At 38.4% G+C, this 26,405-nt stretch overlaps 2 protein-coding genes and 1 non-coding gene across 3 annotated transcripts in view; 2 read left to right on the top strand and 1 right to left on the bottom strand.

Moving 5' to 3' along the window:
* The window catches only part of LOC117926766 (disease resistance protein At4g27190-like), a 39,877-nt gene extending 17,668 nt beyond the window's left edge, over positions 1 to 22,209 (top strand). The window contains exon 2 of the mRNA XM_034846053.1: positions 18,962 to 22,209. Within this exon, the coding sequence (XP_034701944.1) occupies positions 18,964 to 21,975 (3,012 nt within the window). The 5' untranslated portion in view covers positions 18,962 to 18,963 and the 3' untranslated portion in view covers positions 21,976 to 22,209. The remainder of the gene's footprint in view (positions 1 to 18,961) is intronic.
* Positions 5,722 to 5,828, top strand: LOC117927406. The gene has a single exon (XR_004653335.1). It is a non-coding gene; the product is annotated as a small nucleolar RNA R71 (small nucleolar RNA).
* LOC117926789 (lysine-rich arabinogalactan protein 19-like) lies at positions 8,884 to 9,399 on the bottom strand. The gene is made up of 2 exons (XM_034846080.1): positions 9,172 to 9,399; positions 8,884 to 9,033 (listed from the first exon to the last, which is right to left on the bottom strand). The coding sequence occupies exons 1-2, from the start codon at positions 9,397 to 9,399 to the stop codon at positions 8,884 to 8,886; spliced, it is 378 nt and encodes a 125-aa protein (XP_034701971.1).
* Positions 22,210 to 26,405: the final 4,196 nt, after the last annotated feature.

Genomic DNA, 26,405 nt, shown 5'->3' with positions numbered 1-26,405 from the left:
CTTATGAAGAAACCGTGGCTTGAATCCTTAGCTTGAGGTTTTGGTTTGGTAAAATCAAGGTTGGGATTGGTTTAGGGATGGATTTAGAGGGTTAAGTGAAGAAATGAAGGGTTTTTGATGGTGGAAGGAGGAGACAGAGCTGAAAATGGAATCTGTGGACTGTTGTGAATAGTGATGGCCGCGGCTATGGAGTGAGGCTCTTGAAATGGGCTGCCATGGTGGGATTGGGGATGGGAGATGATGAAGGAGAGGACCTTATGGATGGAAAGGGATGATCGGAAGAGAGGTGTTGAGAGAATTGAAAAGGAACAAGATTAGAATTGAAGAGGAACAAATGGCTTTTAAAGAGGAAGTACGAATTTCGCACAAGGTGATGGGTAGTGCGAAAATTTCGCATTCCTGTGGTTCTCCAAGACAGAGAGCATGTTTTTTGAAAATTGGTCACAAAAACGAATTCGCACAAGGTTCGCATTCCTGTGCATTTTCGCATTGAGATTTTTGGAGGGACCGAGAGCATGCTTTTTGAAAATTTGCCACAAAAGAGAATTCGCACAAGGGGATGTGTTGTGCGAAAATTTCGCACAAGAGGATTGGGTGGTGCGAATTTTGGCTTTTCTCCCCTGTTTTGCCTTGTTTTCATTCTTCAAGCTTTCCTACCTGCATGTTAACACAAAAAACCAATTCAAACCACATTAGAATGAAATTAAAGTCAAAAATAAAAATCAAAACATGCATAAACACAAGAAAAACACTAGATTAAACTAAAATCAACTTAAAAGAAAACAAAAAGAGGATGAACTTTTTAGTCTTTGAAGAGATTAAGTTCAACCATGAACCAAGTGTTTTCATGTTGGAGGTGGATCAAGAAGGATGAATTCCTCCTTGTCTCGGGAAAATGAATCCATATAGGGCTTGAGACGATGCCCATTCACTCTGAAAGTTCAAGTGCTATTGAAGTTGAGTAGTTCCACTACTCCATTTGATTGCACATCATGAATTATGAAAGGACCCGTCCACCTTGATTTCAATTTTCCTGGAAAAAGATGAAGCTTAGAGTCATAAAGCAAGACTCTTTGCCCCTTGGCAAAATTCTTCTGATTTACCAACTGATCATGCCATTTCTTCAACCTCTCTTTTGCAATTTTTGAATTGAGGTAAGCATCATTTCTCATTTCCTCCAATTCATTCAAATCCAAACATCTTTTCAACCCGGCTCTTGTCAAATCCATGTTGAGCTTCTTGATTGCCCACCATGCTTTATATTCAACCTCTACTGGAAGATGGCACACTTTGCCATAAACAAGGCGATAAGGAGACATTCCAAGAATGGTCTTGTAAGCAATCTTATAAGCCCATAAGGAATCCAGGAGCTTAATAGACCAATCCTTCCTATTCACATTCACCACCTTCATCAGTATATTCTTGATTTCTCGGTTGGCTAACTCAACTTGGCCACTTGTTTGAGGGTGATAAGGTGTAGCTACCTTGTGCTTGACCCCATATTTGGCTAGAAGAGTCTCAAAAGGCTTATTGCAAAAGGGTTCCTCCATCACTGATAATGGCCTTAGGCACTCCAAATCTTGAAAAGATGTTCTCCTTGAGAAATTTGAGAACCACCTTATGATCATTGCTCCTACATGGGATTGCTTCTACCCACTTAGAGACATAATCCACTCCCACCAAAATGTAGGAGTGTCCAAATGACATTGGAAATGGTCCTATGAAGTCTATCCCCCAAACATCAAAGACATCCACTATCAAGATGGGGTTCAAGGGCATCATATTCCGGCGTGTTAGCTTCCCAAGCCTTTGACACCGATCACATCCCTTGCACATAGCGTGGGCATCCTTGAAAAGAGAGGGCCACCAAAAACCTGATTGGATCACTTTCATAGCTGTTTTCTGGGAAGCAAAATGACCTCCACATGCACTATCATGACAATGGGATAGAATTCCTGATTGCTCTTGTTCAGGAACACATTTCCTTATGATTTGATCCGCACAATATTTGAAGAGAAAAGGCTCCTCCCAATAATAGGCATGGATCTTAGCAAAGAAATGCCTTTTGTCTTGGGCACTCCACTCACTTGGAACTTCTCCAGTAACCAAGTAATTTGCAATGTGAGAATACCATGGAGCTACCTCTATTAACATGAGAGATTCCTCAGGGAAGTCATCATTGATAGGTAGACCATGTGAGTCATGTGCTATCACAAGTCTTGACAAGTGGTCAGCTACCACATTTTCTACTCCATTTTTATCCCGGATTTGGAGATTGAATTCTTGAAGCAAAAAGATCCACCTTATCAATCTTGCCTTGGCATCTTGCTTGGTTAGCAAGTACTTTAAAGTGGAATGGTCAGTGAACACCACTATAGAGGACCCTACCAAATAGGCACGAAACTTATCCAAGGCAAAAACTACTGCCAACAACTCCTTCTCAGTAGTTGTGTAGTTCCTTTGAGCCTCATTCAAAGTTTTGCTTGCATAATAAATCACATAGGGCCTTCCATCTTCTCTTTGCCCCAAAACAGCCCCCATAGCAAGATCACTTGCATCACACATTACCTCAAAAGGTAATTTCGAATTTGGGCTCTTACTATTGGTGTGGTTGTGAGGAATTGGTTCAGTTCCTCAAAACTCTTCTAACATTTCTCATCCCACACAAACTTGGCATCCTTTACCAAGAGTTCACAAAGAGGTTTTGAGATTTTTGAGAAATCCTTAATGAACCTCCTATAGAACCCGGCATGTCCTAGGAATTGCCTAATTCCTTTAACATTTGTGGGAGGTGGCAACTTAACAATTAGCTCCACTTTTGCCTTATCTACCTCAATGCCATTTTTGGAGATTATATTCCTAAGACAATGCCTTGTTGTACCATAAAATGCACTTCTCCCAATTTAGCACTAGGTCTTTCTCAATACATCTTTGGAGATAGCTTCTAAATGCAACAAACACTCCTCATAAGAACCTCCATATACATGATGTCATCCATGAAACTTCCATGATGCGCTCCACCATATCACTGAAGATGCTTAGCATACATCTTTGGAAAGTTGCAGAAGCATTACATAGACCAAAGGGCATCCTCCTATACACAAAAGTACCAAAGGGGCAAGTGAAGGTTGTCTTTTCCTGATCTTCCAAATCAATCTCTATTTGGAAGTACCCCGAGTAACCATCCAGAAAACAGTAGAAAGGATGTCCTGAGACTCTCTCAAGGACTTGGTCCATGAAAGGCAATGGGAAATGGTCCTTCCTAGTCACTGAATTCAACCTCCTGTAGTCTATACACACCCTCCATCCTGAGGTAGGACGTGTAGAGACTTCCTCCCATTTCTCATTCTGGATCACAGTAATTCCAGATTTCTTTGGGACTACTTGAGTGGGGCTCACCCACAAGCTATCTGAAATGGGATATATGATCCTTGCTTGAAGTAGCTTCAGAACTTCACCCCTTACCACCTCTTGCATGTGAGGATTCAACCTCCTCTAGGGTTGCCTCACTGGCTTTGCATCTTCCTCCATGTAGATATGGTGGGTGCACACCAAAGAACTAATCCCTTTCAGATCAGAAATTTGCCATCCAATGGCTTTCTTGCATTTTCTGAGGACTCCCAAAAGACTATCCTCTTGATCACTTGTAAGATTTGAAGAAACCACCACTGGACATTTCTCATCTTCCTCCAAATATGCATACTTCAAATCAACAGGAAGCGGCTTCAAAACAAGCTTTGGAGGGTCCTCCATAGCTGCTCCTTGTGAATCCTCCTTATTGAACAGTGGTAAGATCTCTTCCCGTCTCCTCCAAGGAGACATGATGGCTAGCACATCAAAGGGTTCAGGTAACCCTTCTTCAAGTACTCCAAGGCTTCTGTTCAAGCTCTCTTCTAAATTCTTGTCACAATGCTCTTCAACCAAAGTGTTGATCAAGCACACCTCCTCCAATCCTTCCTCCTCTTCTGGGTGAAGATGCCTCTTGCACAGGTGGAATATGTTTAATTCCAAGGTCATGTTTCCAAATGTGAGCTGCATCACCCCATTCCTACAATTGATGATGGCATTGGAGGTAGCTAGGAAAGGTCTCCCAAGGATGATTGGCACGTAATTTGTTTCCTTAACAGTGGGATCAATATCAAGTACAACAAAATCCACGGGATAGTAGAATTTGTCCACTTGAACTAGAACATCCTCTATCACCCCCTTGGGATTTGACTGACCTATCAGCTAAGGAGAGAGTGATGGTTGTGGGCTTCAATCCTCCAAGTCCAGTTGCTTGTACACATAATATGGGAGCAAATTCACACTTGCCCCCAAGTCTAGTAAAGATTTCTCCACATGTGTCCCTCCAATGTGACTGAAATGGTGGACATCCAGATCTTTGTACTTAACTGGAGACTTATTTTGATGATAGCACTTACTTGCTCCGTGAGGAATGCATTCTTTGTCACATGTAACCCTCTCTTGACCGTGCACAAGTCCTTTAAAAATTTTGCATATGTGGGGACTTGCTTGATCATATCAAGTAAGGGTATATTCACCTTCACTTGTCTCAAGACTTCAAGAATTTCTGATGAATTCTTGATTTCCTTCTTTCCATGTAAAGCTTGAGGAAAAGGGGAAGGCATATGTTTCTTCATCATATCCTCTTTAATCACTATCCTTGGCTCTTCTTCAATGCTTGATTTGAATGCATTTTTCCCACTCTTCTCTTCTTGGTTATTGCTCTCTTTAACCAAGGTTCCCTTTGACATGAGTTCTTCATCTTGCCTCACCTTAGGCAAGGGTTGATCAACCTCCTTCCCACTCCTCAAGGTGATCACAGCTTTGACCTCCCTCAACTTTGAAGACTCTCACTCTTGGGTTTCAACTTCATGAACACCCTTTAGATTTTGGCTTGGTTGAGAGGGAAACTTTCCTTTCTCATTCACTGTGTTGAGGTTGGTAAGCCTAGAGATGGAGTATTGAATATTATCTATCTTCTGATATAGATCATTTTGCATCCCATCCATTCTCTTATTTTGAGAACTCTCAATATTTTCAATCTTTTGGTGCAATTGGGAGTTGATCGCCTTTTGTTCACCCACAAAGTCACCCATGACTTTACTTAGGTTCGCAATGGCTTGCTCCACTGAAGAGGTTTGTTGAGGTGCTTGGGTTTGGGCTTGTGGTTGGTATGGAGTGGCCTTGGTTTCCAAGAAAAATTGGATGGTTCTCCAGCTTGAATTATAGGTGTTTCCATAAGGTTGGTTGTTGTTGGGCCTAAATTACCCCACAACATTGGCTTGATCACCTAACATCTCCCTCATAGCTGGGATGGTTGGGCACTCATCTACCACATGATCACATGATTGGCAAATGGTGCATGGCATGACATGGGCTTGTGTCTTGGAAATGGCTTGGACTTCATGCATTTTTTTCAACTCAAGTTCTTCCAACCTCCTTGCCATTGTTTCCACCTTAGCTTTCATGTCCATGTCCTCACTTAACACATACATTCCACCCTTTGGATTTTGGGTTGGTTGAGAGGGAAGCTTTCCTTTCTCTCTTGAGTTGGGCTCATCCCATCCTCTTGACACCTCAGACACATAACTTAAAAAGTCCATGGCTTTTTCCGGATTCTTACTCATAAAATCTCCCCCACACATGGTTTCAAGAATTTGCTTCATGGAGGAAGACATCCCATCATAAAAATAGCTCACCAAGAGCCATGTATCAAAGCCATGATGAGGACAAGCATTGATGGCCTCCATATACCTTTCCCAACATTCATAGAACTTCTCATTTTCTTTGGCAGAAAAATCTGAGATTTGTCTCTTCAACCCATTGGTCCTGTGGGTGGGGAAAAATTTCTTCAAAAATTCGGCCTGAAGATCAACCCAATTCCTTAAAGAGTTAAGCCATATTTTTGCCTTGTCCTTCAAAGTAAAAGGGAATAGCTTGAGTCTCATCAAATCTATTGAAGCTCCTCTCTCTCTAAAAGTATTGCACACCTCCTCAAACTCCTTGATGTGGACATATGGATTCTCACTCTCTATTCCATGGAAATTTGGTAGGAGGGGCACAATATGGGACCTTATAATCAGCTGCTCAAGAGGAGGTACGATGCATGAGGGTGCACTCATCCTTGGTGGGTGCATTCTATCCCTCATGGATAGATATGCATTTGGATTACCCCCTTGACCGTGTTGAGAATTCTGATTCTCTGGTGAAAGGTCCATGATGTTTACACAGATATCCAACTCTGTGTCTTGAGGATTCTCAATCCTTACTAATCTTCCCTCTTGGTCTCGAATCCAATAGGGCATGCACAAGTTACAACTTACCTGAAAACAAAACAAAGAAAACAAAAACAAAAGAAAACTAGAAGAAAGTTAAGGTTAGAAAGAAAACAAAAGGAATTCTACAATTAAAAGAAAGGAAATGAAGTTAGTGAAAAAGGAATTCACCAAACTTGTGATGGAAATCACAAGTAGCCTCTAAAAGGTCATATCACTGTAAAGTGGCACCATCCCCGGCAACGGCGCCATTTTGATTCATGCTCAGTCGGGTATTTTAATAAAAAAACATTTATAAATCCTATGACCTCATACTAGCGTAGCAAAACTACTATAGTATAGCAGCTCTAGGTTCGAACTCTGGGATGGGTTTTCATTCTACCAATGATATACTCAAGATTAGAAACTGAGTCTGATGAGTTCCTTTGCCAAAAACTTAAAGTTTAAAAGAAAATAAAATTTGTTTTGAAAGTGGTGTTTGAAACTAAACTAATATAGAACTAGATAAAAATGGAAGAAAGAAAGTCTCCCGGAGCTAAGGGTTGCTAGGATCAAGTTCAGAATGCAAAGTGGAAATTCCGGATTTTTTTTCTCGCATTAGGGACAACAACATAAAGGATGGTTGTTTCCTGAACCGGTATAGGTTTAACAATGAAGATTTAATCCATAAAAAGTCAATAGAAATGGTAGTCAAGTTCCATTAATGGGTTTAGACACTGTGGGTCTTCACCTTCAGCCACTTTCCAATGGCTCGTACATGATAACTAATGGACTGATATGGATCTAGCAATAAGCATCCACAGAGACCTGAAGCTTACCATGTATTGGGCCATTCAAAGTGATTCTAAGGATTTAAGCAAAAACTTTAGATTTAAAAGTCATTTATGAACTCCAACTACCTGTATTTAATGCATGAGAGTTTTCCACCTTTGCATCTGGACTTTTCACCTAGCTTCCTTCACTACAAGAAACCAAAAGTTTAGCCTCTCATCCTCTGGGAAAACATCCTCAGAGGTTGTTTGGCTTCCAAGAAAAAGTAGAGAGAAAAGAGAAAACACGAGAGCCCTGTATTTCACTAAGTGTAAAACATAACACATATGGTCGAGAGATGATTTCCACCCCTCTTGTAGTCTTTACAAAAGCAAAGCCTGTGATTGGCTTGTTACAAGGATAAGAAAGGAATTTACATAAAAAATACATAAGAAAAGATCTCATGTGGAGTCGGCAAAAACAGAGGAGAATTCGCACTGGGCTACTATGCGAATTTCGCACAAGGAGAAGGTGTTGTGCGAGTTTCGCACAAAAGGAAGGTGTTGTGCGAATTTCGCACAAGCTTGGGCTGTTGTGCGAATTTCGCACATGCTTGGAGCAGTTGGCTTCCAAAGGCCATATCTTCCTCATTTCAGCTCCAAATCATACACGGTTTAAAGCATTGGATTCTTGACTTCCTAATCTTTGAAATGGTATATAGCATGTAGAAAATGGACTTCGGGAAGTGCTCCAAAAGTATGAAGGAAGACTGCAGCTGCTGTCCTCTGTTTTCTTCACTCTCTCTTTGCTTCTCTTTACTTCTCTCTTTTGCTTGGCTTGTCTTTAATGATCCAAAAAGCTGTCAAAACACTAAAACTAGCCACAAATATGATTAGAAGTCATTGCCAGGTCCTTAACATGCCAATTGGAATAAGAATGGAGAACTACTACACAAAAGTGCTTAAAACATAATGAATTAAAGGCGTAAAATAGCACTTTTTGGGTAGTAATCATATACCCCTCAAACCTTGCTCGGATTTTAAGGCAAGTGAAACACTTTGCTTTTTTTTTTTTTTTTTTAAAGGCTCATTGACCTTTTATAAGGTGTCCCAACACTATTAAAACAAGGTCAAAGGTACCAAGTCGAAATTTTCCTAAGTTCAGGGGGTGAGATAGTTTTTTATCTTATAACTGGAACCTAATGTGCACAGTGTGTGGTAAGATTAAAGTGGAAGAAATAAGGTTGAATTCCATAGGAGTTTCAATACTTCATCAACTTCAATAATCATAATACAAACTCTAAGATTCAAGTAAAAAGGCAAGAACTCAATTCCTCCCTTTTCATTTTGAGAATTTTTCCTTAATAACCATGGAAAGTAAAGTGAAAACTTTTAAAATTAAGCAAAAAAGTAACTAAATTGACAAATTAACCTAGCATTATTAACAAACTTCTTTCCTAACTCTCTCTCTCTCTCTCCCCTCCCCCCTCCCCCCCTCCCCCTCCCCTCCCTCCCCTCCCCCTCCTCTCCTCCAACCGAGATTAACATTGCCCTCAATGTGTCAAGTGCAATTGAAAATAAAGGGAGGAAGTGGTACCTCCTGAATGAAATGGAGTCTGAGTCGTATAGGAGAAACCACATGAGTAAAAAAAAACAAAAGGGTAATGAGTAGAGGAAATAGAAAAATTCTAAGTAAAATAAAAACCATGATGATTTATATATTAATATGAGAAAGTACAATATGAGATATGATCGGGCAATACATCCAATCCCAGTTTATAAAGCATCAAAACAATGACAAATCTCCATTAATATAATATATAAATACAATAAGATAAAGAGATGTCCTATGATCAAGCATTGGGAGCCTTAGGTGGAGATGATGCCTCTTCAGGCGAAGCTGTGACTGTGGGAGGCTCATCTTGAGGTGGCGGAATCCGGACCTCTGCTGGTGTAGTGTCGTCAACTGGAGCTATAGGTGTTGAGGATGCAGGAATGTTAGACTGAGACGGAGGTAGGAGTCCCAGGTGCTACTGAATCTGGCAGAGAATAGTAGTCTGCTGGTCCTGATGGGCACGCATCTCATCCATCTGCCGGAAGAGAGCAGAATGGGTGGTGGTGAGTGTTTGAAAGGTATGCACCAGAACATGAAACACCGAAGCCGACATGGTGATAGAAGGATCGGATGTAGTTTGCGTGACTGGTGGAACAGTAGGAGTCGTAGGTAGAGCAGCAACAGTAGCCTCAGGTGTGGGCACTGGTGGTGCCGTCTCTACCGGGAGCTCGCCTTGCTCTAGCCTGGGGGCACTGGTGGTGCTACCATGGGAGGGACTCCTAGCGGTGCAGAATAGCCTACCAACTGATTCCATTTGTTGAGAGTGAATCGTTCTGGACAAAGGCGGCGGTGTTCAAGCCGAGGCTTAGTAGGAAAGCCCAAATACTTTAGGACCTGGCACAATAACCTCGAGAATAGTAGTGGAATGGTGTCGGCCCTTTGGAGCTTCTTCCTATGGACCTTCTCCTCAAAGTGGATGAGGGAGGCCATAATCAAGTGGTGCGGGCCAAATTAGAAGCCTTCGGATATAAGGAATAACGTGTCCAAAATAGTTCATCTCCTCTGTACTAAATGCTATAATGGAAATAGGTTGGAGCGTAGCACCACATTTACTAGGAGCATCCCAGGCAGAAGCTCCTTCCGTAGAAGGACCGAATTAGTAGAGTTCCCCCTGGATAATATGTGGACCATATCCTTCTAAGATACGGGGGACCACTGGCGGAAAACAGAAGGATCCTCTGGCTTGAACAGAATATGTAGAGCCTCTGCAATCTGTTTGGCCTCGACTACACCATGACATCCATCTATGGTGAAGTGAATCGCAGTAGGGCTTCGGACGCCACAAGTAGTCATAGATTGGTAAACTTCTAGTGCTACACTGGGATAGAAAAACTCATGAGGAGTCATGAGGTGCTCAAGGTGATACCTCTAGAGTAGGCCGTAGGAGTCTCGGAGCTCAAGCTGCTGTCGCATGGCCTCCTGATCAAAATATAGCTCCGAGTGGAAGGGTCGCGCTTTACAATATGAGTTGCCCTCAATGGGCGGTGTTGTGACCATCAGACGTTTGATAATCGACTTCGGTGACATATCAGAAGGTAACTCAGAATCTGTCGAAGGCTCAGAAGCTCTGGATGACTCTCCCAAGCCTGAAGTCCTGGCCCTCTTACCCGGAGGGCGCCGTACTGAACTCTCGTGGCGCGAAGTAGTCACCTTTGGGGTAGTAGGTGGTCTCCTCATCTTGTATCTACGCTGAGGAGCAAATGAGGAAGGTCCAATGGTCTCTTCACCTTCGAAATGTGGAATCCTCGAGGCCTTCGCGGCCTGAGATGGGGAATCGCTAGGTACCTGAGCAGATGAGGCTCTCTGCCTCATGGTGCGTCTCGGTGAAGGGGCGGGAAGGGCTCATCGAGTTCGCGCCATGTTGGAAATGAAAGGCGAGCCTCGGGTCCATGCTCTGAGGGGGGGCGGAGTGCATCTCTTCGAAGTGAGATGCTCGTGAGGCTCAGAATCGAATGAAGAGGGGTGAGGTCGCAAGGTGGCAGAGAAAAATGAGGGGTTCTTAGGGTAGAAAGTGTTTGCGAAATGAAGAAATGAAAAAGCTAGGAGTCGGGGGATTTTTAAAAAAAATGGGCGGGTGGCTTTTCATTTTCACAGGCGCCTCTTGATTTTCGCACAGCGTGCAAAACAGTGTTACGTCTGCGAAATTTTTCGCATGGTCTGCGAAAATTTTGAATAGTGATCAAAATGATTTCGCAAGGTGTTTTGATTTTCGCTGGGTGTGCAAAATTGGTTCATAGGGTGTGCTAAATTTTGCACCCCATGCGAAAATTTTCATTGATTTCACATGCCCTACAAAAATTTTGCAAGGTGTGCGAATTGTTTTGATTGCGTCTCTGTTTGAAATCCCTCATGCAATCGATCATCAAAAACCTAAGTTAAATCAAACCAAAATAAAATTAAAACGAGAAATCAAAATCAAAACAAGTAATAATACAGGAAAACTCTTAAATCATAAATAAAATAAAAAGATATGGACTCGATTAGTCTTTAAAAAGACTAAGTCCATCAAAAAGCTGGTCTTGTCAAGTTTGATGTGGATCAAGGAGGATGAATTCCTTCTTGTCGCGAGAAAAAGGCTCCACAAAGGGCTTGAGACGGTGGCCATTCACTTTAAAGCTCCCTGGGCTGTTGGAGTTTAGTATTTCCACTACTCCATTTGAATGCACTTGGTGAATGGTAAAAGGCCCTATCCACCTTGATTTCAACTTGCCCAAAAAGATATGGAGCTTAGAGTCATAGAGCAAGACTCTTTGTCTCTTTTGAAATTCCTTATCGGAAATCTACTGATCATGCCACCTTTTCAATTTCTCTTTTGCAATTTTTGAATTGATGTAGGCATCATTTCTCAATTCCTCCATCTCATTGAGGTCTAAGAACCTCTTTAACCCAGCGCTGCTTAGATCCATGTTGAGCTTCTTGATTGCCCATCAAGCATTGTATTCCAATTCCACAAGAAGATGGCATGCTTTGCCATAGACTAGGCGATAAGGAGACATCCCGAGAATGGTCTTGTAAGCTGTTCGATATGCCCATAATGAATCGAGGAGCTTGATTGACCAATCTTTTTTGTTTGTGTTCACCACCTTCATCAATATGTTTTTAATCTCCCTATTTGCTAACTCAACTTGCCTACTAGTTTAAGGGTGGTAAGGTGTAGCTACCTTATGCTTCACCCCATACTTGGCTAGGAGAGTTTCAAAAGGCTTGTTGCAAAAATGAGTACCTCCATCAGTAATTATTGCTTTGGGCACCCCAAATCTTGAGAAAATGTTTTCCTTGAGTAACATGAGAACCACTCTATGGTCATTGTGCTTACATGGGACTGCCTCAACCCACTTAGAAACATAATCTACTCTCACTAAGATGTAAGAGTAGCCAAAAGACATAGGAAATGGTCCCATGAAGTCAATGCCCCAAACGTAAAAAAGATCAACTATCAAAATGAGGTTCAAAGGCATCATGTTCCTGCGTGTCAACTTCCCAAGCCGTTGGCATCGATCACAACTCTTGCACATGGTGTGGGCATCTTTGAAAAGTGATGGCCAAAAGAAACCCGATTGTAACACCCTCATGGTTGTCTTCTGAGAAGCAAGTTGGCCTCCACATGCATTTTCATGGCAATGACTGAGGATCCCCTATTGCTCTTCTTCAGGAACGCACTTCCTTATTATTTAATCGACATAGCACTTGAATAAAAATGACTCTTCCCAATAGTAGGCATGAATTTTTGCAAAGAAGTGCTTCTTATCTTGTGTTTTCCACTCAGTTGGAACTTCTCCTGTGACTAGGTAGTTCGCAATGTGAGCGTACCAAGGGGCAACTTCCACCAACATAAGAGACTCCTCTAGAAAATCATCATTAATGGGCAAACCATGGGAATTATGTGCAATAGCTAGCCTTGAAAGGTGGTCTGCTACCACATTCTCCACAGCTTTTAAAGAAAATGGAATTGTGGTTGCAAAGAGTGATTTTTAAGTTAAGCAAAAAATAATAAGTGAAGTTAACTACAAAGAAAAGGTCTCTTGGAGCTTTAGGTCACTAGGATCGGGTTCCTTAGGCAAAGGGGGAGATTCCGGATCTTCTCCTCGGGTTGGGGACAATAACATAAAGGATGGTTATCTCCTGAATTGGTTTTTGTATTTAGCAATTAAGAATTGATCCAAATGATTCATGAGAAATGGTAATTGCTTCCCATTAATGGCTTCAAACACTAAAGACCCTCACCTTGAACCACCTTCCAATGGCTCTTAAATGATAACTAATAGACATCCATGGATCTAGCAATAAGCATCCATAGAATCCGAAAAGCTTACCAAGTATTGGCCATTCAAGGTGATTTTAAGGGATTTAAAGCTAAACCTTGAAATAAAGGCCATTAATGGTTAACAACTACTTTGGCTAGCAAGAAAAGTGAAAACAAAATGAGAAGGAAAGGCATAGCAAAAACTTTGTATATTTCTTAGTACGGGAATTTACAAGTTTTTTATGAAAAGCATACATAACATCTCATCCCTCTATCTCTCTCCTTATATATAAGCTACCTACAAGATATATAAAAAGATATAAAAGAAAATATCTAGGTTGGTTACAAGGAGAAACTAGGAAATTACACAAAATATCTGAAGATAAAAATCTAACGGAGTCGGTGCACAGGAAGATTTCGCATACCATGTGAAATTTGGCATGGTGTGCGAAATCCCTTGGCTGTCTCAAGTGGTTTCGCATGGTGTGCGAAATTTCGCACAACCATGCAAAACTGCATGTTGTTAGATTTCTTCCTCTGGTTTTCTTCCTTGCATCTCTGATTGGCTTGGAAAAGGGCTATGAAGTGCTTCAAAGCTTGGATTTTTCATGTATTTGAGCTTTAACTTGCATTGCCATGGATTTCACCAAATTCTCCTTCATTCTTAGCTTGTTTCAATGATAAAAAAGCTACCAAAAACACCAAACTTTGCCAAAAGCTGATCAGTAACCCTTGCTAGGTTCCTTAATGTGCTAATTGAGTTAAAAGGTATTAACTACTACTCAAAAGTGTTTAAAACAGTTAGTTTCAAGCTATAAAAGAGTACTTTTTTAGTAGTAATCACCACCAGCCTCCATCGTTAATGACCCAATCCATAGGGATATATGACCACTTTAAGGTCTTACCCATTGGTCAAAGCCTCCTGTTGATTTCAAGATAGGCTCAATATCCTCTCAAGGTTGAGAGTCCATGAAGTATAGTAGCTTGATGAATTATGACATTTGATAGTCTTGCGTCATGATTCATTGTAGGTCCTTTACAGTGTGCATAACATATACTAGTACACTCACCATGAGAAACCCACCCTGACAACCAAGATAAGTCATCCCTCCAATTAGGAGGTGGCGCACTATAGTCTCTACTAAACTGCCCAATCCATGAACTAATTATGGATAACTTATCTACTTACAAGGAACCTATGACTTGTATCTTCTATGCAACTCCTAATGCACCCAAGTCATGTACAATGTAAGGAACATGGGTTGAATGCTCAAATCAATGTCAATACTCCAAATGGATAATAAGGGGATGGTTAAGTCTAATTTTGTTACATTATGTCTTACTTTTAGGGGTTCAATCCCAATACAGAGAACCTCAATAACCAAGAAGTAATGTAAAGGACTTAAGTTCTTCATGTTAAATGGTTGAGCTAATTTAGTTTTTAGTATTGCAATACCATCAACATCATTACCAATAATAATTATGTCATCAACATGAAGTGGATAATGAATATGACTAGTAGAAATAGACTTAACAAAAAGAGCAAAATCATGAGCACTAGAATAAAAACCAAGGGAAGTAACCACTGTAGAAAACCTCTTAAACCAAGCTCAAGGGACTTGTTTGAGACCATATAAAGCTTTTTTGAGTCTAAAAACTTCTCCAAGGTTATGAGAAACACCAGGAGAAGGTACCATATGCACTCCCTCTTTAACATCTCCATTTAAGAAAATGTTTTTAACATCCATTTCTGAGATGTGCCATTGGTGGATGGAGGTGACTGCAACGAGAGCACGGATAGTGGCCATCTTGGTAATTGGTGCCAAAGTCCCCTCCATAGTCCATACCATATTTTTTATGGAAGCCCTTTACAACCAACCTAACTTTGTAGTGCTTAATTGAACCATCTAAATTTGTTTTGATTTTATAAACCTAATGAGAACTAATAGAGCTCTTACTAGGCGAAAGTGGCACCAAATCTCAAGTATTTGTTCGATGTAAAGCAAAAAGTTCCTCAACCATAATCTGTTGCCAATTGGAATCAAGAATAACCTTTTCATAAGAGATAAGCTCATAAAGATTGTGAAAAGATGATAAATATGAAGTAAATGAAGGAGAATAACAAGAATAAGCAAAATTTGGTAACTGAGTGAACTTATAAATAACTTTGAATAGTGAGATGGAAGAGGATTTGTAATCATAGGAGATGCTGCAATAACCGGAGGAGGAAGAGGTATGGAGGCATCATCTGTGGAGGGTGGAGCATTAGAAATACCATCAATTGCATCATTCATAGCTACCTAAGTTTTGCAAGAAATTTAATAAGGAAAAGGCTATATAGAATGAGGTAAGTGAGTGATAAGAGGGGGAACATCATGTGATATTGGTGAGCTAGTAGGGGGTATAAGGTTAGGAGGATCATCAAGGAAAGGGTCAATACAAATGATATCAAACTTTGACAAGGTATGACACTTGGTAGGAATAGAGAAGAAAGGAATATGCTTAAGAAAAAAGACATGACGAGAAATATATAACTTTTAAGCAATATGATCATAATAGCCATAACCCTTTTGACCCTTACCATAACCAAGAAAACACAAATGGTAGAGTGTGAAGATAACTTATTACGCTCTAAACTGGGACGAAAAATGAAACAAGTGCAACCAAAAACCCATAAAGATGAGTAGTTAGGAGGGTCACCATACAACTTTTCATAGGAAGATAGACTTGACGTATGAGAAGAGGGCATTTTATTGATCAAATGCACAACAGTAAGAGCAGCTTCGCCCCAAAAAGTACTTGGGACACTGGCAAACAAGATAAGAAAGTGAGCAGTCTCAACAAGATGTCTATGTTTTCTTTCAGCGACCCCATTCTATTGAGGATTGTTAGTATAAAAGGATTGGTGCATAGTACCACCAAAGATAAGTATTTCAAAAAAGGCTAGAGAGGTATATTCCCCACCCAAATCACAACGAAAACACTTGATAATAGTAGGCTATTGAGTTTTAACAAATGAACAAAAAGTAGTATAAGCATGTATAAAATCAGACCAATGCTTCATTAGTAAACCCAACAATATCGACCATGATCATCAATAAAGGAGACATAATATCCGGACCCCCCTTTTGTGGTAACAAGGGAGGGTCCCCACACATCAGAATGAATCAAGGGTGCAACAAAGGAAGAAACACTTCAATTAAAGGGTAAAGTAGAAAACTTTGCTAGTTTACAACCACCACAATTAGAATATCATGAGTTTGCAAATAGCTCAAAGATCCTCTAGAAATTAAATATTTTAAATTGGGGGTCAAAACATAGCCAAGTTTAGAGTGCCACAAATAAAAACTAGAGGAAGATGAAGTTAAATGGAAATATGACAAGTCAACACCTAAAACAGCTATATTTAGAACTCGTGGAAGTCACAGCTCGTCCATGACATATAAGCCACCTTGCTTACGACCGATCCAAATTAGCTTCTGAGGTTAAGGATCCTACACATGACAAGCAATAGAAGAAAATGGAACAAAATAACCAAAATCACAAAGTTGACTCATAGATATGAGACTCATAATAAGTTTAGGAATGCAATAAATAGCAAAGAGAGAGAAATGACAAGCAATAGAATAAAATAACCAAAATCACAAAGTTGTCTCATAGATATGATATTCATAATAAGTTTAGGAATGCAATAAACATCAAAGAGAGAGAAATGAGGTGTGCATACAGAACCAACACTTGCTAAAGACATGGCAGTGCCATCAACAGTCATGATAGACAGAAAGAAAGAATAATGACACATAGATACAAAAGAGGATGAAGAAAGTGACATATTACGTGAGGAACTAGAGTCTAAGACCCATAAAGAAGAGGATTTACTTGAAGTGCTAGGAGAAGGTAGACCTGACGAAGATGGAGTAGACATGACATATGACTTTGGTGATGGTTGTGTCGTAAGGAACTTTTGAAACTACTGTATAAGGACCATCGTGTTAAGATTATAGGATGATGCAACTTCAGGTATAAGTGTTGTAGTATTAGGCTATGATGACCTATAAGCTTGTTGTTGAAGTTGTCCTCTAAGACGCCATTGCTGTGAAGTTGGGGGTAGTCGCCAGTACTGTTGCGTAGTATAAGGCTACTAAGATGTTTGTGTTTCATGCAACAATTTAGGGTACTAAGCCTTCTAATGTCCTTTCTACTTAAAAGTTGCACTCATCATAACTAACTTTTGTAGGTGGTTTAGTCTAGTTACTTAAGAATGGTTTTCTAGGAACAACTAAAACTGATGAGCTAGATGCTGGAGAAGGGCCCTTTCTTGTTTGAGTCTTGAGACATGTCTTTTCAGTCAGAACCTCACTTACCATTGTATCAACAAAGGGATGGGAATGAAAATGTAGAATATTTCCTCGAAGCCCCTCAAAATCATCATGAAGAGCCATCAAGAACTGAAGAAGATGCTACCCCTATTGATGAGCTAGATACTTAGCATTGCTTTAATGGATACAAGTTTAGTAAGTGCCAACTAATCCCAAAGATCAGACAATGTAGAATAAAACTCTTAGATATTCATATCCTTTTGTTGCACTGCTCGAATATCAGACTTTAACAGATATTGTTTTGCAAAGTTTGATTATGTGTACAATTGTACCAAATGATCCCAAACTTGCTTTTCAATCTCATATTTTGCCAATTATATGCCAATAGAATGCTCAACATAATTATTAATCCAAGTTAGAATCTTTAAGTTGTTTGCTTCCCAACTATCTAACGTAGTAACATAATTTTCATCCTTGTCATATATAGGTTTGCTCAAGACACCACTGACATAACCCCACATTTGTTTCTCTTTCAAAAAATTTCTCATCACATAACTCCAATGTGAGTAATTATTTCCATTTCATCTTACACTAATGGATTGAAGAGAGTCATCTCTTTCACTAGCCATTATCAACTAATAATATGACCACAATATAATCCAAACAAAACAAAGTAAGCAAAAATGTCAAATAATTGAACCTCCAAAATGGCTTTTCAAAATAGATTTAGGCTGATAGAAGCTTTTCGGGGGGAAAAAAAATAACCAAAGGCTTCATGTTGATCATTGCTCTTATACCATGTGAGAATTGAAAAAAAAAAAAAAAGAAAAGGAAGAGAAAAAAAAAAAAAAAAACTAGGGTTTCATTAGCAAAAGCTTAAGAAAGAGATTACATAAAAAAAAACTTTATATAGGCCAATAAGAAGAGCTAAAAGACTATTCAACCATTATTGATAATATGAAATAACTAAGCTAAAACACTATCTAACACATAGGAGTTGTCCAATTAAATGCAATGGAATTTGAAACCATTTCCCTATGCATATTTAACATTGCAATGACTGTAGTTGTCACCCCTAAAATACAATGGTCGGTCTGGCTATGAAATACTTGTTTGATGAGGTTTCCTAGACAGAGGCCATGTTTCTGGATCAAATCAAAAAAATTTGAGCAGAACTTATCTAGTGCTACTTATTTGATTGTGTTTTAACTATCTTATTTGAAAAGTAATTGATATTGAATAAAAAGGCCAAACCTTGTATGTCACTTAGCATCATATATACTCACCCTTGACCTGATTTTAGAGTCATCTTTTATGCAAAGCTATATTATTACTACCCCAACAGAATGGGGAGCAGAGGCTGAGAAGTGTAATATCTCTTATATTGGTTCAATCTTTAATTGGGCATGCATTATTGTAATTGTAGAAAATATTAGTGATCTCACTTGAATTTGGCCCATCAAATTGACTGAAGTGATCACATGATCAAAGCACAATTTTGTTCTTTTCTTTTTTGTGTTTTTTTTGTTCTTGGTTCAATGTTCTGAGCATATGAATGGTTTTGCTTTACCTGTAATTCAGCCATTTGTGGGGTTCAACAAACTGAATCTAGTACCACTCTCTGGACAAACCATGCTAGAATTGAAGTTATTTGACAACTGCTTCACAAGAAACAACCCCTTATTGTTCACTAGATTTTCATTTTGTACTTCTATTGATGTTCTGAATTGTATATCTTGTTGGTGGTGATGCAGGAATGGCTGAAAACATGTTGAGTGGGGTCGGAGGTGGGGCATATCAAGACGTGAAAACAGTGGTAACCACCACCGGTGGCAAAATAGTTGATGTGAAGAATCTGAAAAAAAACTACGAGAAGTTGATGAAAGAAGCAGAAGAGCTCTGGGAACTGAGTTATGATATACAGAAAGAAGCAAGCAGAGTCAGAATAAAGCCGGCCACAAGAGACTGGATTACTAAGGTTGATATGCTTAAAAATGAAATGAACAGACTGCAAACTGAATATAATGAAGGAAAGAGGAAGCAGTGGAGATTGGACCGCTTTTGGTCAAACGCAAATTTTAGTGAGGACTTGAAAACGAAGAGGCAGCAAGTTCGTAGTCTTTTGGAAGAGGGAAAACTTAAAATGGGAGTTTTGGAAGATGAATTACCAAACTCTGTCTGGACAAAAAATGCACCTGAAATCGAGGAAAACTCATCACTGGGAGAGGTTGTAAGAGATGTACTAAATCATCTTAAGGATGAAAAAGTAAGGAGAATCGGAATCTGGGGAGTGGTCGGAACTGGGAAAACCACGATAATGGAGCACTTGAATGACAATGAAAAGATTCATAGTATGTTTGAAATTGTCATTCTTGAAACGGTCTCAAAGGAGAGGAGCATAGAGAAGCTGCAAGAGGCCATCATGCAACGGCTAGAACTGGATGGGGAACGTAGCGCCAACATCCAGAGAAATGCTCAGATAATATCGAGAGGGTTGAATAAAAAGAAGTGTTTGATTCTTGTGGATGAGGTGTGGCATACCATTGATCTGCACAAAGTTATGGGAATCCATAACAACCATAATCACAGCAAGGTGGTGTTGGCAAGTATATACCATGGCATTTGTACCAATATGGAAACTGATGTGCAAATCGAAGTGAAACCATTGTCCCCGGCTGATGCTTGGAACATGTTCAGGAAGAAGGTGGGTGATGTTATTTCTAACTGCTTAATTGAACCAACAGCTAGGCTTGTTGTTCAAGAGTGTCACGGGTTGCCACTGCTGATAGACAGAGTAGCCAAAACCTTCAAAAAGAAGCAAAGAGATTTTACCCTTTGGAATGATGGATTGGAAAGCTTGCAAAGATGGGACAGTGACAGAGTTGAAGGCATTGAAGAAGTGCTGGAACGCCTGCAGGTTTGTTACGAGGATTTAAAGGATGAAGAGAAGGACTGCTTTTTGTACGGTGCATTGTATCCTGAAGAAAGCATGATACATGTGGATTACTTGCTAGAATGTTGGAGAGCTGAAGACTTTATTCGTCATGCAGAGGAGTTCAGAAAAGCACGCATCAGAGGGCATGCGATATTGCATGAACTTATGGGCGTATCCTTTCTAGAGAAAACTGAAAAGAGGAAATATGTTAAGATGAACAAAGTGCTTCGGCGTTTGGCGCTTAAAATCTCATTGAAAAAGGATTACAAATATCTGGCAAAACCAGGTGAGGGATTACAAGAGTTTCCAGACCATGAAGAATGTAGCCAAGCAAGTAAGATTTCGTTGATGGATAACCGACTACACACTTTACCAGAAACTCTAGATTGTGGCAATCTCTCAACATTGTTCCTTCAAAGAAATAAGGATTTGAGTGTCATTCCTCAGTTGTTCTTCCAATCCATGTGCAGTCTGCGAGTTCTGGATTTGCAAGGCACTGGGATTGCATTTTTGCCTTCCTCTATATCCAACTTGGTTGTTCTCAGGGGGCTCTACTTAAATTCTTGCATCCACTTGACAAAGGTACCATCTGAAATAGAAGCACTTCAACATCTTGAGGTGCTTGATATTCGAGGTAGTGGACTTAATTTATGTCAAATTCAAAGTTTAATATGGTTGAAGTGTTTGCGAATATCCTTGTCTAATTGTTCTACTAAGGTATTAGATATTCGAAGGACTGATTTAAATTTAAATCCGATTGGAAGTATAATACAGTGGCGACGGGTAGTATCACCACCTAGTGTTGACGTGGGAAACCATACTCAGGAGCAATCAGAAATTATTTCCAGGTTTGTTTCATTGGAAGAATTGAGTATTGATGTTGATTCTTCTCAACAGCTTTGGGAAACGGTTGCAGAGGAGGCCATAGAAGAGATTGCTAAATTGAATCAGGTTACTTCCCTTCGATTGTACTTCCCTAGAGTGGACCATCTTAGGTTGTTTGTCACCAAAAGCCAAGTGTGGAATTCCCCCTTCACATTTCAATTTTCTGTTGGTTACGAGGACTCGACCTACTCACAAATTTTTGAGTCCTTACATTCTCCAAGGTACAACTCTCTGAAAATGGTGAATGGTGAAGGCACAGATCCTGTCATCTCGGAAGTACTTGGGAAAACTCATGCATTTGGACTAAAAAACCACAGGGGAGTTTCCAGTCTATCTGATTTTGACATTGAGAAGATGAACCATATGTTGGTTTGTTTGCTTGAAGGATGCAATAAAGTTGAGACCATAATCTCTGGTGGCGGAACGATGACACGTGTGTTAGAAAACCTGGAAATTTTGCATGTAAACAACATGCTGAGATTGGCAAGCATTTGGAATGGGTTTGTTCCTGATGGAAGTCTAGGTCAACTAACAACTCTTGCATTAATTAAATGTCCAGAGTTGAAGAAGGTATTCTCTAATGGCATGATTCAGCAGCTCCCTCAACTACAGCACTTGAGAGTTGAAGAATGTCATCAAATGGAGGAGATAATCATGGAACCTGAGAATGGTGGATTAGAAGCCAATCCACTTCCAAGGTTGATGACGCTAGTACTTCTTGATCTCCCAACACTAAAAAGCATTTGGATTGATGATTCATTGAATTGGCCTTCTCTACGGAAGATTAAAATATCCGCGTGCAGCATGTTGAAGAAGCTGCCTTTCAAGATAGAGAATGCAACCAGATTGAGATCTATCGAAGGGCAAAACTCATGGTGGGAAGCTCTAGAATGGACAGAAGATGTTGCCATTAAACAGGGACTAGAGCGTCTTTGCATCCTCAACTAGCTCCTCAGATTTGTGTGCAGCAGTCTCATCTTAAAGTTGATTGAGATATATAGTTGCCGCCTCGGTTTGTCTTTCTCTAAGACTTGATATGTACCTTGGTTTGTATCCATTTGAGATTTGTTTTCATGGTTTGTATTTGTTTGAGATTTGCTATTTTGGGTTGTATTTTTTTTTTTTATATAAATATTTGCTCCATTGAATTGGCTTTGCTAGCTGGGATTGTATTTGTGTAAGAATTAATTCCACTGTGTTTGTTATATTGTTGCAAAGATCTCTTATTCTAATGTAGGATCAGTCAAGTAAGGATGTTTGGTTCCAAACGGGCTCTAAATTTTATACCTGTGAAGATTGGTCCGGTTTCAGCTGCAAATGGATAATTTTATTACGCAAAATGGTTGAACTGAAGGTGATATAAAGTATTGAATGACTCGATTGCAAGGCCCAACGGTCTTTAAGAGATAAACAGGGGCAGGTGAATGGTGACGGAAGGTTATCATGCATGCACAGGGCATTTTTATTTTCATTTTATTTATTCATTATTTATTTTGCCATTGATGCGAATCACTCCCTTTGGTGAAATAAGATGGGGAAAATTATTAGGTTGTCTGCGTTGCGGAATGTTTTCTAGTTTTCATATTTTTTTATAACAGTTCTTATTTTTAAATGTCTCTTCACAATGTTTATGAATTTATCTTTGCTGTACCAAAATGATACAAAATAGTTTAAATTGTTTCTGAACACAATTTGGTCTCCATCAAATTCTAAATATTTTTTTGTATGACCACAAAACAACATTTTCAGATGTAATCATTCTTCAAAACTTTAATATTATAAACAGCGTATTTGTACCATGATAACACAAAATTTTCACCGATAAACATGATTCAAAATTTTAATATCAAGCATGTAAAATCATAATTAAAATTATATATATATATATTATTTTATATGAAAACAAAATAAAATAATTATTCAATTTCTCTCTTTAAACATTCAATTATCATCAACAAATTATGATTTCGCTTCGAGTAGCAAAATCCTTTTTTCCTTTCCATTATCTTTTTCTTTCATATATATTTTTTTTGTTTTAAGAAAAAAATTAAAGGTTCAAAATACAATTAAGGAAAGTTGGTCACTCCAATCAATCATCAATCCAAATGCTTCTCAATCTTGGAAAATCAAGGAGTACTAGAGTAGGGAGAGTGCATTGACTTCTACTCCATGGTTCTCATATTCCATTATTATTTTTTCCATTTGATGATATTCAATTTTCAAGTAATGTAGTTGAGGGCATAGTTGGATCATACCATGAAAAGTAATTGAACAAATACGAAGAATGATTGAAAATAAATCATTAAATGTAAAAGTTATATAAGAGATCAACTCCAATTACCAACACTATCTTTCACTTTGCATGTATAATTCAATTGGTTATCAATGACCAATCCTTTGGCAATTCAAGGACTTGTTTAATGACTATTAATCTTGAAAAAGGTGATTTGTTCTAAGACTTCTTGAAAGCAATTTTCTAATCCTTTATAATAGAAGATTGTCGTTCTACTTAAAAAAAAAACATGTGAATTAGTTTTAAAAATAATTTTAAGGTATTTTAATTATTTTTTGTATAATTGTTTAGTAGTAGTTGGAAAGATGAAGAAGACTTAAAAAAACATTTATAATATTTTATATATAAGTGCATGATTCTTTATATTTAAACTTTCAATTTTCTTCCAAAAATTAATTGACAACTATATTTAGAAAAATATTGAAAATGAGGCTTTAATTTCAAACTTCAATACCTACAATTAACCATACTTAATTTTGACTATTTTTTTTTATCCCTAATACTTTTTGAAAACTAAATATACCCTTAATGTGGATGGCTAAGGTTATGCAATATTACGTAAGATCTATAATACCCAGATTCTACAATTTTATCTGAAGTATCTATGTCGACATCACATGCCATCAGTGTGGGAATGAGGATTTTGTTATATACTCCTATTTTACTTAGATCAAGTATTGTTGTTCAACTTTTTTTCATTGATATTCTTTTATTCTTTCAACTTTCTTTGTAATAATTACATTGAAAAAAAAAAGTTAGTGGAAAAGTGAATTGTTTGTAAAAATATTAGGAATAAAAGGAAAAAATGGGATTAGGGAGACGAATATAAGAGCTTTTAAAAAGGATATCTTTACTTCTAATTATTTTTAATTGATTTTTCTTTCATCATTTAATATCTCAGTACACATATTTTTTACATCCTTTTTAACCAAATCCTCATATCTTAAAATTTGAGTTATGAAGGACCAAACATTTGGACATATACCTGCACTTGAAACTCATATCAGAACCCATACAATATAATTTAAGAGGCCAATTTGCTAATGTTGAGTCATGGTAGAACAACTATTGCAAGTGGAGACACTCTATTAGATGTCGATTTTCTATTGATTTTTTTTATATTAGAATGCTAATTTTCTATAACTAGTTTGATGTGGGGGAACCCAATGTATAGGTTTGGATTTATATAGCTACATCTATGAAATATTACATGTTTTCTCTTTATTATATTCATATAACTTCTTTTATTGTTATTATTTTTAAGGTTATGTTTGGTTTCTCAAAAGCATTGAGGAAATGAAAAAAAATATTAAAGAAAATTTATCCTTCTATGTTTGGATGCTATGAAAAGAGATAAGGATGCTATGTAATGGAGTCTCCTAAAGTTACCTTTGCCCCCTATAAAATTTGAGGGAAAGAAAATAGATAAGTAAAAGACAATGAATATATAAAAACAAAATATATTTGATAATGGCTCCTTCAATTCATCTTATTTGGAATCTAAAAGCCAAATTTCATCACAACTTTTCTCACACACTTACCATTAGCAATCAATCACTAGAATTTAGTAGAAGCAGATCTTATATCTACCAAAAGCACATCCTATAAATGTGTTTTGATGTTGCTGAAACTGAACTGCTGCTTCCTCTAACCTACTCTATCCCCTTGAAATTTCAAATTTGATAAGTAATTCTCTGATAAACACTAGAGCAGTTGCTTAAGACCAAACAAGACTAGATGATATTATCATTTGAATACTGAATTCATAAGCATACAGCAAGTTCACATCACCATTTATTCAAACAGAGTTTCTGTTAGGTTCTGAGTTTCCTTTTCTCCCCAACCAAGCACAACATGAAATAACTAAACAAACAACAATCAATAAGACAATCAGTCACTGTTGGGAAATTATCCATAATTTCCCATCCAAATGGCCCCTTCCAAATGCTCCTTAAATTCTTCATATAATAAAGATTCAAGTATTCTAGTGATCTAAGTAGTACTTTATCTCCATTATTTACATCTACAATGGTTTGAATCTCATCACATTCTCCTAATACACAAAACTTTAGATTCTTCATATATTCAATCCCAAACTCAGATAAACTAGTGGCGGTTGAATGGCTATCGAGGAACAATGCAGTAACATGCCGGAGTACCTTCCCAATTTTTGGGACATCTTCACCCTTCACAAACTTCAAGCATCTTTTTGGTACATCAAATTTAACTGCAACTTCAAGTGGTAGTCGAGATATTATGTGCTTTAAATGCCTGCCAACGGTAAACCTAAAGTGCATTTTTAAGAGGTTTATTGATGATGATGCATTCTGTAAGTCATTCAAAAGTGCAACTTCTGGCAAGTATAGTTGAAGAGCTTCCAACCGATCTAAGCTGCACACTTCCTTTACAATGTCTTTCACACTAGCATTCCATTGCTTATCACCGGGATTTACATCTATCATCAATTCTTCCAATTGAAATAGATTGGATATCACATTCTGGGGAATCATTATGTTTGACTCGTTATCTTTCTTGTTGTTATCATCCCCACAAATTGACATTTTCAAGCAGGTTAAATTTGTCAATTTTCCAACATCCACAGGTAGCCTTATAATTTGTCCCCTCAAGATCAAGCACCTTAAGATTACTGAGTTTTCCAACTTCAGGTGGCAGCTCCATGAAGAGTTTACAGCCTCTCAAAACAAGTCCTTGCAATTGTACCAACCCATAAAGAGATTGCGGTAACGATCTTATTTTAGTATGGGACAAGTTTAAGATTTAGAGCATGGCCATACGTTGAAAAAACAATGGAGGAATAACTCGCAAACAACTATTGTTTTGTAGGAACAATGTGCAGAGATGGGGGCAATTTGGACTCTTTGGCAGATCAAATAATTTGTTGTTCATCAAATGGATTTCATAGGCTTCTTCCCATGCCTCATCTTTTGGTGCCTTGGTTAACCCCCTTTCACCTAGCAAAAGAAAATGTGTATTTATTTTGAGTCTAAACAAATTGTAGAGTTTGCCAACTATCAAGTGACAAGTGGCAAGGTTGTTGACTAAGCTCAACTAACAAACAAAAAGC

This window comes from Vitis riparia, chromosome 12 (genome assembly GCF_004353265.1).
Source record: "Vitis riparia cultivar Riparia Gloire de Montpellier isolate 1030 chromosome 12, EGFV_Vit.rip_1.0, whole genome shotgun sequence".
Taxonomy (NCBI): Eukaryota; Viridiplantae; Streptophyta; class Magnoliopsida; order Vitales; family Vitaceae; genus Vitis; species Vitis riparia.
This window is presented reverse-complemented; position numbering and strand designations above follow the sequence as displayed.

What these genes read in the sequence shown, in the direction of transcription:
- LOC117926789 (XM_034846080.1), bottom strand. Translation starts at nt 9,399, where the DNA reads ATGGAATCAGTTGGTAGGCTATTCTGCACCGCTAGGAGTCCCTCCCAT. An exon ending in CTTCGGTGTTTCATGTTCTG is followed by an intron (nt 9,034 to 9,171) that starts GTGCATACCTTT and finishes CCTCCGTCTCAG; the next exon opens with TCTAACATTCCTGCATCCTC.